At 40.0% G+C, this 15,754-nt stretch overlaps 1 protein-coding gene across 1 annotated transcript in view; it reads left to right on the top strand.

Annotated features, from left to right (window-relative positions):
• ppm1ka (protein phosphatase, Mg2+/Mn2+ dependent 1Ka) overlaps positions 1-1,888 on the top strand; it is a 19,270-nt gene extending 17,382 nt beyond the window's left edge. Inside the window, exons 7-8 of the mRNA XM_045711409.2 lie at positions 402-536; positions 1,449-1,888. Coding sequence (XP_045567365.1) covers positions 402-536; positions 1,449-1,580 — 267 coding nt within the window. The 3' untranslated portion in view covers positions 1,581-1,888. The remainder of the gene's footprint in view (positions 1-401; positions 537-1,448) is intronic.
• Positions 1,889-15,754: the final 13,866 nt, after the last annotated feature.

Here is a 15,754-nt window from a genome sequence, read left to right as displayed (position 1 = left end):
GTGATGGTGGTTGAGGTTGATGTGGTGATGATGATGGTGGTGGTGATGATGGTGGTGGTGGTGGATGGAGGTTGATGTGGTGGTGATGGTGGTTATGATGGTGATGGTGGTGGTGGTGATGGTGGTGATGATGGTGGTGATGGTAGTGATGATGGTGATGGTGGTGGTGGTGATGGTGGGTGATGGTGGGAGTGATGGGGGATGGTGGTGGGTGGGGGATGATGGTGGTGATGGTAGTGATGATGGTGGTGGTGATGATGGTGGTTGAGGTTGATGGTGGTGATGGTAGTGATGATGGTGATGGTGGTGATGATGGTGGTGATGATGGTGGTCACAATGACAATCATGATAATGATGATGAAGCTCAGAATGATAATATGGTTATTATTTTATATATTTAGCTGCAACACCACCAAGACACGTTCCTGGCTCTGACGACAGACGGGATCAACTTCATCATGAACGACCAGGAGATCTGTGATGTCATCAACCAGTGCCATGACCCCACAGAGGCAGCAAACGTAATTGCACAACAGGTGAGTGTGTGTATGAGAGAAAGAACGTAAGAAAGACAGACAGACAGAGAGAGAGAGAGAGAGATATATATATATATATATAGAGAGAGAGAGAGAGAGAGAGAGAGACAGAGAGAAATAGACAGAGAGAGACAGTGATATATATAGAGAGAGAGACAGAGAGAGAGACAGAGAGAAAAATGACAGAGACAGAGAGAGAGACAGAGAGACAGAGAGAGAGAGAGAGAGACAGAGAGACAGAGAGACAGAGAGAGAGAGACAGAGACAGAGAGAGAGAGAGAGAGAGACAGACAGAGACAGACAGACAGACCATGTCCATTGTGTTTGACACTGTGTTTATTCATTATAATGGTGTATATATAATATGTGTATAATGGATATAGGAGTAGTAACACACAGAGTGACGTTACCCTTAGACACTGATCTGGGGTCAGTTATTGCATTTCCCCTACTGATGGTTACGGTTTGGATTGGGGGAGGGGAAGCTGATCCTACATCTGTATCTAGGGGTAACTTCATCCCAGTGCAATCTAAACGCATGTATACATTTTAAATGTGCACAGGTGTACAAAACATTAAGAACACCTTCCTAATATTGAGTTGGATGTCCTTTGGCTGGTGGACCATTCTGGGAAACTGTTGAGTTGTGAAGAAGAAAAAAAAAAAAACAGCAGCGTTGCAGTTCTTGACACACTCAAACCGGTCTCAATTGTCTCAAGGCTTAAAAAAAAAATCCTTCTTTTAACCCTTTCTCCTCCTGATTTGAAGTGGGTTTAACAAGTGACATCAATAAGGGATCATAGCTTTCACCTGGTTAGTCTGTCATTGAAAGAGCTGGTGTTCTTAATGTTTTGTACACTCAGTGTGTGTATATCTATATCTATATAGATATATTATGTGTGTGTGTTTCAGGCTCTGCAGTATGGTTCAGAGGACAACAGTACAATCGTGGTGCTTCCGTTTGGAGCCTGGGGTAAACAGGAGAGCAGTCTGTCTGGCTACTCCATGAGCAGAAACCTGGCTTCGAGTGGCCGTTGGTCCTGAGAGAGAGAGAGAGAGAGAGAGTACTGGATGCACACACTCATGGACACACACACACACACACTTAGGACACACACACACACACATGGACACACACACACACACTCATGGACACACACACACACATGGACACACACACACACACTTAGGACACACACACTTAGGACACACACACTCATGGATACACACACCTTCATGGACACACACACCTTCATGGACACACACACTTAGGACACACACACTCAGGACACACACACTCATGGACACACACACTCATGGACACACACACTCATGGACACACACACACTCATGGACACACACACCCTCATGGACACACACACCCTCATGGACACACACACCTTCATGGACACACACACCTTCATGGACACACACACCTTCATGGACACACACACCTTCATGGACACACACACTTAGGACACACACACTTAGGACACACACACTTAGGACACACACACTCATGGACACACACACCTTCATGGACACACCTTCATGGACACACACTTAGGACACACACACTCATGGACACACACACTCATGGACACACACTCATGGACAGTATTATATAGTATTAGTATTATATATATTTATACATATAGTATTATATATATTTATACATATAGTATTATATATTTATATATAGTATTATATATATATATTTATATACATGGAGTGTTATTGTGGGTCAGCTCGTATCACAAACATTCTACTCTATAGGCTATGTGTTTTTGCTGTTAAGTTATTGTAGTTTCTCTGGTACCTGTAAGTTATACCAAGGATTGTTATTGCTATTTGATTTTTGAATTTTAAGACCCTTTAAAGTTTAAACATATATATACATATACATATATATACACACATACATACTGTATATATTTGATGAACATTTGTATTAGCCCATACAAACGGAATAACAAATATCAAAGGGAAGTTTGTTCTGAAATGTCTGTCCTATATCTGAGATATATATATATATGTATTTAACTCCATATTTTTGGCACTAAAACAGTCTCCTTATGTACTTCCATTCATTTATTTCAACTGGTACCGTGGGACTTTAAGACGAGTGAGTCATATTAGCCTAAAACTTTATTAGCCTAAAACTTTATTAGCCTAAACTTTATTAGCCTGTAAAACTGTTCGGACGCCACAGGCTCTTTTTTGTGATAAGACCGATTTTCGGGATGTCTCATGGTCTGACAAACACCTCTCTATAGCTCTGCCACCTTTCACCGCAGACGCGAAAGTGCGAAATCGCCTGGATGCGGTGGATTGAGAAGCATCCCAATGCCAAAAAAAAAAAAAAAAATCGCTAATGGGTATTTTTTATATGCATCGACTATAGGGGGTTAATAATTGCACTGCGACATTAAATGGAGCCTGAATGTTTATTAATATAAAAGGGGATTACAACAGTAGTTATACAGGATGGTGTGTATAGACAGTAGTTATATCAGGATGGGTGTGTAGTAGACAGTAGTTATACAGGATGGTGTGTGTAGACAGTAGTTATATAGGATGGTGTGTGTAGACAGTAGTTATACAGGATGGTGTGGAGACAGTAGTTATATAGGATGGTGTGTATAGACAGTAGTTATATAGGATGGTGTGTATAGACAGTAGTTATATAGGATGGTGTGTAGACAGTAGTTATACAGTGTTGGAGGTGTTATACAGGATGGTGTGTGTAGACAGTAGTTATACAGGATGGTGTGTAGAGACAGTAGTTATACAGTATGGTGTGTATAGACAGTAGTTATACAGGATGGTGTGTGTAGACAGTAGTTATACAGGATGGTGTGTAGAGACAGTAGTTATACAGGATGGTGTGTATAGACAGTAGTTATATAGGATGGTGTGTATAGACAGTAGTTATACAGGATGGTGTGTGTAGACAGTAGTTATACAGGATGGTGTGTAGAGACAGTAGTTATACAGTATGGTGTGTATAGACAGTAGTTATACAGGATGGTGTGTGTAGACAGTAGTTATACAGGATGGTGTGTAGAGACAGTAGTTATACAGGATGGTGTGTATAGACAGTAGTTATATAGGATGGTGTGTATAGACAGTAGTTATACAGGATGGTGTGTATAGACAGTAGTTATACAGGATGGTGTGTAGAGACAGTAGTTATACAGGATGGTGTGTAGAGACAGTAGTTATACAGGATGGTGTGTATAGACAGTAGTTATACAGGATGGTGTGTAGAGACAGTAGTTATACAGGATGGTGTGTATAGACAGTAGTTATAGAGGATGGTGTGTATGGACAGTAGTTATATAGGATGGTGTGTATGGACAGTAGTTATACAGGATGGTGTGTATAGACAGTAGTTATACAGGATGGTGTGTATAGACAGTAGTTATACAGGATGGTGTGTATAGACAGTAGTTATATAGGATGGTGTGTATAGACAGTAGTTATATAGGATGGTGTGTATCGACAGTAGTTATATAGGATGGTGTGTATAGACAGGATGGTGTGTATAGACAGTAGTTAGACAGGATGGTGTGTATAGACAGTAGTTATACAGGATGGTGTGTATAGACAGTAGTTATACAGGATGGTGTGTATAGACAGTAGTTATATAGGATGGTGTGTATAGACAGTATAGACAGTAGTTATATAGGATGGTGTGTATAGACAGTAGTTATATAGGATGGTGTGTATAGACAGTAGTTATATAGGATGGTGTGTATAGACAGTAGTTATATAGGATGGTGTGTATAGACAGTAGTTATATAGGATGGTGTGTGTAGACAGTATAGACAGTAGTTATAGAGGATGGTGTGTGTAGACAGTATAGACAGTAGTTATAGAGGATGGTGTGTGTAGACAGTAGTTATATAGGATGGTGTGTATAGACAGTATAGACAGTAGTTATAGAGGATGGTGTGTGTAGACAGTAGTTATATAGGATGGTGTGTGTAGACAGTAGTTATATAGGATGGTGTGTATAGACAGTAGTTATATAGGATGGTGTGTATAGACAGTAGTTATATAGGATGGTGTGTATAGACAGTAGTTATATAGGATGGTGTGTATAGACAGTATAGACAGTAGTTATATAGGATGGTGTGTATAGACAATAGTTATATAGGATGGTGTGTATAGACAGTAGTTATAGAGGATGGTGTGTGTAGACAGTATAGACAGTAGTTATAGAGGATGGTGTGTGTAGACAGTAGTTATAGAGGATGGTGTGTGTAGACAGTAGTTATATAGGATGGTGTGTGTAGACAGTAGTTATATAGGATGGTGTGTATAGACAGTAGTTATATAGGATGGTGTGTATTGACAGTATTTTAATTTAAAAGTCTACCCTACAGTTAAAGTCAGAAGTTTACCTACACTTAGGTTGGAGTCATTAAAACCTAGTTTTTCAACCACTCCACACATTTCTTGTTAACAAACTATGGTTTTGGCAAGTCGGTTAGGACATCTACTTTGTGCATGACACAAGTCATTTTTCCAACAATTGTTTACAGACAGATTATTTCACTTATAATTCACTGTATCACAATTCCAGTGGTTCAGAAGTTTACATACACTAAGTTGACTGTGCCTTTAAACAGCTTGGAAAATTCCAGAAAATGATGTCATGGCTTTAGAAGATTCTGATAGGCTAATTGACATAATTTGAGTCAATTGGAGGTGTACCTGTGGGGGTATCTCAAGGCCTACCTTCAATCTCAGTGCCTCTTTGCTTGACATCATGGGAAAATCAAAAGAAATCAGCCAAGACCTCAGATAAAAAATTGTAGACCTCCACAAGTCTGGATCATCCTTGGGAGCAATTTCCAAACACCTGAAGGTACCACGTTCATCTGTACAAACAATAGTACGCAAGTATAAACACCACATGACCACGCAGCCGTCATACCGCTCAGGAAGGAGACGCGTTCTGTCTCCTAGAGATGAACGTACTTTGGTGCGAAAAGTGGAAATCAATCCCAGAACAACAGCAAAGGACCTTGTGAAGATGCTGGAGGAAACAGGTACAAAAATATCTATATCCACATCTATATCCACAGTAAAACGAGTCCTATATCAACATAACCTGAAAGGCCGCTCAGCAAGGAAGAAGCCGCTGCTCCAAAAACCGCCATAAAAAAGCCAGTCTACGGTTTGCAACTGCACATGGGGTCAAAGATCGTACTTTTTGGAGAAATGTCCACTGGTCTGATGAAACAAAAATAGAACTGTTTGGCCATTATGACCATCGTTATGTTTGGAGGAAAAAGGGGGAGGCTTGCAAGCCGAAGAACACCATCCCAACCGTGAAGCACGGTGGTGGCAGCATCATGTTGTGGGGATGCTTTGCTGCAGGAGGGACTGGTGCACTTCACAAAATAGACGGCTTCACGAGGAAGGAAAATTATGTGGATATATTGAAGCATCATCTCAACACATCAGTCAGGAAGTTAAAGCTTGGTCGCAAATGGGTTTTCCAAATGGACAATGACCCCAAGCACACTTCCAAAGTTGTGGCAAAATGGCTTAAGGACAACAAAGTCAAATTATTGGAGTGGCCATCACAAAGTCCTATAGAAAATTTGTGGGCAGAACTGAAAAAGCGTGTGCAAGCAAGGAGGCCTACAAACCTGACTCAGTTACACCAGCTCTGTCAGGAGGAATGGGCCAAAATTCACCCAACTTATTGTGGGAATGTAACGGCTGTCTTCAGGAATGGACCAAAATGCAGCGGAGTTAGTATTCATCTTTCAATTTAATTAGAAAAAACACTATAACAGTCTGGCAGCTCGGGACACTCGGGGCAGTCTGGCAGCTCGGGGCAGTCTGGCAGCTCGGGACAGTCTGGGCAGTCTGGCAGCTCGGGGCAGTCTGGCAGCTCGGGACAGTCTGGGCAGTCTGGCAGCTCGGGACAGTCTGGGCAGTCTGGCAGCTCGGGACAGTCTGGGCAGTCTGGCAGCTCGGGACAGTCTGGGCAGTCTGGCAGCTCGGGACAGTCTGGGCAGTCTGGCCGCTCGGGACAGTCTGGGCAGTCTGGCCGCTCGGGACAGTCTGGGCAGTCTGGCCGCTCGGGACAGTCTGGGCAGTCCGGCCGCTCGGGACAGTCCGGCCGCTCGGGGCAGTCCGGCCGCTCGGGGCAGTCCGGCCGCTCGGGGCAGTCCGGCCGCTCGGGGCAGTCCGGCCGCTCGGGGCAGTCCGGCCGCTCGGGGCAGTTCAGGGCAGTCTGGCCACTCCGGCAGTTCAGGGCAGTCTGGCCACTCCGGCAGTTCAGCGCAGCGTCTGGTGACGACTGTTGACTGGCGGGCAGCTCTGGTGACGACTGTTGACTGGCGGGCAGCTCTGGTGACGACTGTTGACTGGCGGGCAGCTCTGGTGACTGTTGACTGGCATGGCTGGGTTGACGCACTTGTAGCCTGGTGCGTGGTGCTGGTACTGGGCTTACCAGATTATGTACACGCACCTCCAGGCTAGTGCGGGGAGCGGGAACAGGACGAGTCGGACTGGGTTGACGCACTTCCGTGCTAGTGCGGGAGCTGGCCTGGGGCTCCATTCTTGCCCCGCAAAACTCCCCTTGTGCCCCCCCCTAAAAATGTATTGGGGGTGCCTCCCGGTCTCCCTTACCTCGCCAGCCTTCTTCCGCTGCTTGGTCCTTTGTTGGTGGGTAATTCTGTAACGGCTGTCTTCAGGAATGGACCAAAATGCAGCGGAGTTAGTATTCATCTTTCAATTTAATTAGAAAGAACACTATAACAAACAAAACAAGGAAACTGACAGCCAACAGTCCTGTCAGGTGCAAACACACTAAACAAGAAACAATTACCCACAAACCCCAGTGACAAACAACTCCTACATATGTGACTCCCAATCAGGAACAACGATTCCCAGCTGTTCCTGATCAGGAGTCACAAGACACACACCAGACTGCCACGTCCTGACCCCCAAACTACTACACCAGCTCCATCTGCTGGTCAGGACGTGACAGGGAAGCTTGTGGAAGGCTACCCAAAACATTTGACCCAAGTTAAACAATTTAAAGGCAATGCTACCAAATACTAATTGAGTGTATGTAAACTTCTGACCCACTGGGAATGTGATGAAAGAAATAAAACCTGAAATAAATCATTCTCTCTACTATTATTTTCACATTTTACATTCTTAAAATAAAGTGGTGATCCTAATTGACCTAAGACAGGGGAATTTTAACTTGGATTAAATGTCAGGATTTGTGAAAACCTGAGTTTAAATGTATTTGGCAAAGGTGTATGTAAACTTCTGACTTCATCTGTATATGACTAGAATCCAGCGGATACGTACAGGCCTTGGCAGGGTTACTGATCACACAATCCTACATCACTACAGTCGCCACTATATCATGGTGGTGTGTACTGCATTAGCTATCACTGTCGCCACTATATCATGGTGGTGTGTACTGCATTAGCTATCACTGTCGCCACTATATCATGGTGGTGTGTACTGCATTAGCTATCACTGTCGCCACTATATCATGGTGGTGTGTACTGCATTAGCTATCACTGTCGCCACTATATCATGGGTCCAAGCCCCTCCATTATGCAGGAGACCCTGTGACACACAGAGATGTGACCCCTAAACAATCCTAACAGGTCAGAGTTTAGGTTACACACCGCTCTGGAAGGGTGTGTGTGTGTGTGTGTGTGTGCGTGCGTGTGTGTGCAGGGTAGATTTCTCATGTACTAAAATTAGAATCTGCACATATGGAGAGGAAGCATGACAGTACTAGAGGTATGTTATTTTACATGATGTGTGTGTGTTTGTGTGAAAGAGACTGCGTGTACTGTTTGTAATTAAGGACTGTGTGTGTACGTGTGTGTGTGTGTGTGTGTGTGTGTGTGTGTGTGGGGGGGGTGAATGTGGGTGTATTTGTGTGTTTGCGTGTGTTTGTTTCACAATATGAACTCTGTGACCTTTCTTCTTTCTCACAGGAAGACTGTTAACTGTTAAATGTTAGACTGTCAGACATTAACCTACTGAGAGAAAGACTGTTACTATGACTACTGACTCAAGACTACATTAACCTACTGAGAGAAAGACTGTTACTATGACTACTGACTCAAGACTACATTAACCTACTGAGAGAAAGACCGTTACTATGACTACTGACTCAAGACTACATTAACCTACTGAGAGAAAGACCGTTACTATGACTACTGACTCAAGACTACATTAACCTACTGAGAGAACGACCGTTACTATGACTACTGACTCAAGACTACATTAACCTACTGAGACAAAGACCGTTACTATGACTACTGACTCAAGACTACATTAACCTACTGAGAGAAAGACTGTTACTATGACTACTGACTCAAGACTACATTAACCTACTGAGAGAAAGACTGTTACTATGACTACTGACTCAAGACTACATTAACCTACTGAGAGAAAGACCGTTACTATGACTACTGACTCAAGACTACATTAACCTACTGAGAGAAAGACCGTTACTATGACTACTGACTCAAGACTGCATTAACCTACTGAGAGAAAGACTGTTACTATGACTACTGACTCAAGACTACATTAACCTACTGAGAGAAAGACCGTTACTATGACTACTGACTCAAGACTACATTAACCTACTGAGAGAAAGACCGTTACTATGACTACTGAGTCAAGACTGCATTAACCTACTGAGAGAACGACTGTTACTATGACTACTGACTCAAGACTACATTAACCTACTGAGAGAACGACCGTTACTATGACTACTGACTCAAGACTGCATTAAATCAGCACTCCTACTCTGAGACACTTTGACAAATCAAATCAAAGTTTATTGGTCTCGTACACAGTTTTACTTAAGTTTCCAACAATGCAGCAAAATCTAGTAATACAATAGTCATACACAGGGTATGAAAAGGTGTGTACTGCATTAGCTATCACTGTCGCCACCATATCATGGGTTCAAGCCCCTCCATTATGCAGGAGACCCTGTGACACACAGAGATGTGACCCCTAAACAATCCTAACAGGTCAGAGTTTAGGTTACACACCGCTCTGGAAGGGTGTGTGTGTGTGTGTGTGCATGTGCAGGGTAGATTTCTCATGTACTAAAATTAGAATCCCCACATATGGAGAGGAAGCATGACAGTACTAGAGGTATCTTCTTTTACATGACGAGGGAGGGAGGGAGGGAGGGAGGGGAGGGAGGGAGGGAGGGAGGGAGGAAGGGAGGGAGAGGGAGAGATGCCTTAGAAACATTGCAGTTGATCTTCTGTGCAATGCAAGTAGACTGTGATCAATAACCAAGTTAGTCTATAGACTGATCGATACCGAGTTAGTCTATAGACTGATCAATAACCCTAGTTAGTCTACAGACTTGATTGTCTCCAGCTTTGTACCTTACATCATAATTTGGAGTTCAGTTTCTTTAAGATGGTTTTTGTATAATTTGTATAATGATTGTGAACAACTTCCTCCATTTTGTATGATATGTTACGTCCTGTAAAACATACATAATCAGAATAATAATTCCTGCTATTCCTACAATATGTTATGAATTAAATGATTAAACTCACTTTGAATCTCTTTAAGAATTGGCTGCTTTTACTACGGAACTGATACACTTTTCAGTAGAACAGTGGAACATTCTGCAGCTTGAGCCAGTTCAGATGGATGCAGGTTGAGGCCGCAGTTTCCTGATGGAAAACACTTGCCCTTCAAATCATTTTAATGTTCAGTGTGTGTAAGTAATTAAGTAGGTTACTCATGGTAGGATTGTAAGTAATTAGAGCGAGAGACATGAGAGTCTCTCTCTCTCTCTCTCTCTCTCTCTCTCTCTCTCTCTCTCTCTCTCTCTCTCTCTCGGTGAGATACTGTAGATAGCACCCTCTAGTGGCTCAATGGGAAAACAAGGTATTGTCTAACTTTACTTTATGATGTTAGGCCTTTCCTTCCCATGGCCATGGAAAACACCTATTGGCCCCAAAAGTAGTGTACTATGTAGGGAAAATATATATATATATATATATACATAATATATATATTATGTTTCATTCTTTATTTATGCAGTTTAAAACCCATTGAGACCAGGGTCTCTTTCTGAAAGGTGCCCTGATGACAGCAATTCAACACCAATTACAATGTAAGATAAAACATGAATCAATACAAAACACAACAGAAAAACTGTTACATTCCTCAGCTACTAGGTCCTTAATTAACACATTAAGCTGCCTGAGCAGCACCAGAACATCCAATCGTAATGAGTTCTGCCTGAGCAGCACCAGAACATCCAATCGTAATGAGTTCTGCCTGAGCAGCACCAGAACATCCAATCGTAATGAGTTCTGCCTGAGCAGCACCAGAACATCCAATCGTAATGAGTTCTGCCTGAGCAGCACCAGAACATCCAATCGTAATTAGTTCTGCCTGAGCAGCACCAGAACATCCAATCGTAATGAGTTCTGCCTGAGCAGCACCAGCACATCCAATCGTAATGAGTTCTGCCTGAGCAGCACCAGAACATCCAATCGTAATGAGTTCTACCTGAGCAGCACCAGAACATCCAAATGTAATTTGTATTTTTTTTAACCTTTATTTAACCAGGTAGGCAAGTTGAGAACAAGTTCTCATTTACAACTGCGACCTGGCCAAGATAAAGCAAAGCAGTTCGACCACATACAACAACACAGAGTTACACATGGAGTAAAACAAGCATACAGTCAGTAATACAGTAGAAAAATAAGTCTATATACAATGTGAGCAAATGAGGTGAGATAAGGGAGGTAAAGGCAATTAAAAGGCCATGGTGGCAAAGTACATACAATATAGCAAGTAAAACACTGGAATGGTAGATTTGTAGTGGAAGAAAGTGCAAAGTAATGAGTTCTACATGAGCAGCACCAGAACATCCAATCGTAATGAGTTCTGCAAAGTGTTCCCGCAGTGAGGCGCATTAAAACCAAAAGCGGATTTACCTAATTTGGCGCAGACCCAAGGAACCTCAAGATTTAACCAAACCCTGTGAATGTGGTTGGTAAAACTCATGTTTTTATAGTTCAACAACATAGTCAGGTAAATCAGAAGCTTGTGTAGTAGAGCTCTCTAAACAAAAAGAGAATAGGGAAGTGATCTAGGGGACTTTAATGAGGACCAGCCAACCTTTAGATACAGGATGTAGTGATGAGTATTAAACTGAGGACCAGCCAACCTTTAATACAGGATGTAGTGATGAGTATTCAAACTGAGGACCAGCCAACCTTTAATACAGGATGTAGTGATGAGTATTCAAACCAAACTGTCACCTGTGATAAAGTGAAGGGCCCTACTATGGTAAACAGCATCCAATGGTTTAAGAGTAGTGGCAGCTGAATTCTGCTATATGGTGTGAGCAGTCAAGAACTGTCAGGAAGGTTGACTGTACAATCTGCTTCCTGCTGTTTAGGGAGAGGCAAGTTCTATTTCGAATAAAATAAAAAAAGACCACTTTAAATCTTAGCTTTTTAACTAGCTCATCAGTACGTTATTTAAACATTAAATCCTTGACAATCCAAACGCCCAGATATATATATAGGCAGGAACCCAATTGATGAGAGAACCATTAAATTAACTAATATGTAGTCCATCTGAAACATTATTGCAAGAATTTAGAGAACAACATAAATGTAGTCTTGCCCATATTAAGTAGCAGTTTAAAACAAACCAGGGCTTTTTATAAGGTAACAAAGTCAGATTGCAGCTCTAACATCACCCGGTCTACAGTTGGGGCAACGGCATACATACCAGGATCATCTGCATACATATAAATATTACGCATTTTAACAGATAAACCAATGTTATTTATATTACAAGTTAACAGGTATTATTGTATTATTATATTACCAATATTATTTATATAAATAGTAAAGAGAACGCATCAAAAGTAGAGCACAATATTGGGAATATTATGCTAATAAGTAAACCGTTAACACTCAGATAGATAGTTAACACTCAGATAGATAGTTAACACTCAGATAGATAGTTAACATTCAGACAGATAGTTAAGTCAGATAGATAGTTAACACTCAGATAGATAGTTAACACTCAGATAGATAGTTAACACTCAGAAAGATAGTTAACACTCAGATGGATAGTTAACACTCAGATAGTTAACACTCAGATAGATAGTTAACACTCAGATATATAGTTAACACTCAGATAGATAGTTAACACTCAGATAGAGAGTTAACACTCAGATAGTTAACACTCAGATAGTTAACACTCAGATAGTTAACACTCAGATAGATAGTTAACACTCAGATAGATAGTTAACACTCAGATAGATAGTTAACACTCAGATAGATAGTTAACACTCAGATAAATAGTTAACACTCAGATAAATAGTTAACACTCAGATAGATAGTTAACACTCAGATAGATAGTTAACACTCGGATAGATAGTTAACACTCAGATAGATAGTTAACACTCAGATAAATAGTTAACACTCAGGTAGATAGTTAACACCCAGATAGATAGTTAACACTCAGATAAATAGTTAACACTCAGATAGATAGTTAACACTCAGATAGATAGTTAACACCCACATAGATAGTTAACACTCAGATAGATAGTTAACATTCAGACAGATAGTTAAGTCAGATAGATAGTTAACACTCAGACAGATAGTTAACACTCAGATAGATAGTTAACACTCAGATAAATAGTTAACACTCATATAGATAGTTAACACTCAGATAGTTAACACTCACATAGATAGTTAACACTCAGATGGATAGTTAACAATCAGATAGATAGTTAACACTCAGAAAGATAGTTAACACTCAGATGGATAGTTAACATTCAGATAGATAGTTAACACTCAGATAGATAGTTAACACTCACATAGATAGTTAACACTCAGATGGATAGTTAACACTCAGATAGATAGTTAACACTCAGATAGATAGTTAACACTCAGATAGTTAACACTCAGATAGATAGTTAACACTCAGATAAATAGTTAACACTCAGATAGATAGTTAACACCCAGATAGATAGTTAACACTCAGATAAATAGTTAACACTCAGATAGATAGTTAACACTCAGATAGATAGTTAACACTCAGATAGATAGTTAACACTCAGATAAATAGTTAACACTCAGATAGATAGTTAACACCCAGATAGATAGTTAACACTCAGATAAATAGTTAACACTCAGATAGATAGTTAACACTCAGATAGATAGTTAACACTCAGATAGATAGTTAACACCCACATAGATAGTTAACACTCAGATAGATAGTTAACACTCACATAGATAGGTAACATTCAGACAGATAGTTAAGTCAGATAGATAGTTAACACTCAGACAGATAGTTAACACTCAGATAGATAGTTAACACTCAGATAAATAGTTAACAGTCATATAGATAGTTAACACTCAGATAGTTAACACTCACATAGATAGTTAACACTCAGATGGATAGTTAACACTCAGATAGATAGTTAACACTCAGAAAGATAGTTAACACTCAGATGGATAGTTAACATTCAGATAGATAGTTAACACTCAGATAGATAGTTAACACTCAGATAGTTAAAACTCAGATAGTTAACACTCAGATAGATAGTTAACACTCAGATAGATAGTTAACACTCAGATAGTTAACACTCAGATAGATAGTTAACACTCAGATAGATAGTTAACACTCAGATAGTTAACACTCAGATAGATAGTTAACACTCAGATAGTTAACACTCAGATAGATAGTTAACACTCAGATAGTTAACACTCACATAGATAGTTAACACTCAGATAGATAGTTAACACTCACATAGATAGTTAACACTCAGATGGATAGTTAACACTCAGATAGATAGTTAACACTCAGATAGTTAACACTCAGATAGATAGTTAACACTCAGATAGTTAACATTCAGACAGATAGTTAAGTCAGATAGATAGTTAACACTCAGATAGATAGTTAACACTCAGATAGATAGTTAACACTCAGATAGTAGTTAACACTCAGATAGATAGTTAACACTCAGACAGATAGTTAACACTCAGATAGATAGTTAACACTCAGATAGATAGTTAACACTCAGATAGATAGTTAACACTCAGATAGATAGTTAACACTCAGATAGATAGTTAACACTCAGACAGATAGTTAACACTCAGATAGATAGTTAACACTCAGATAGATAGTTAACACTCAGACAGATAGTTAACACTCAGATAGTTAACATTCAGACAGATAGTTAAGTAAGATAGATAGTTAACACTCAGACAGATAGTTAACACTCAGATAGATAGTTAACACTCAGAAAGATAGTTAACACTCAGATGGATAGTTAACACTCAGATAGATAGTTAACACTCAGAAAGATAGTTAACACTCAGATAGATAGTTAACACTCAGATAGATAGTTAACACTCAGATAGATAGTTAACACTCAATAGATAGTTAACACTCAGATAGATAGTTAACACTCAGATAGATAGTTAACACTCAGATAGATAGTTAACACTCAGATAGTTAACACTCAGATAGATAGTTAACACTCAGATAAATAGTTAACACTCAGATAGATAGTTAACACCCAGATAGATAGTTAACACTCAGATAAATAGTTAACACTCAGATAGATAGTTAACACTCAGATAGATAGTTAACACTCAGATAGATAGTTAACACTCAGATAAATAGTTAACACTCAGATAGATAGTTAACACCCAGATAGATAGTTAACACTCAGATAAATAGTTAACACTCAGATAGATAGTTAACACTCAGATAGATAGTTAACACTCAGATAGATAGTTAACACCCACATAGATAGTTAACACTCAGATAGATAGTTAACACTCAGATAGATAGGTAACATTCAGACAGATAGTTAAGTCAGATAGATAGTTAACACTCAGACAGATAGTTAACACTCAGATAGATAGTTAACACTCAGATAAATAGTTAACAGCTCATATAGATAGTTAACACTCAGATAGTTAACACTCACATAGATAGTTAACACTCAGATGGATAGTTAACACTCAGATAGATAGTTAACACTCAGAAAGATAGTTAACACTCAGATGGATAGTTAACATTCAGATAGATAGTTAACACTCAGATAGATAGTTAACACTCACATAGATAGTTAACACTCAGATGGATAGTTAACACTCAGATAGATAGTTAACACTCAGATAGATAGT

Source organism: Salmo salar, chromosome 18, assembly GCF_965601325.2.
Source record: "Salmo salar chromosome 18, fSalSal1, whole genome shotgun sequence".
Taxonomy (NCBI): domain Eukaryota; kingdom Metazoa; phylum Chordata; class Actinopteri; order Salmoniformes; family Salmonidae; genus Salmo; species Salmo salar.
This window is presented reverse-complemented; position numbering and strand designations above follow the sequence as displayed.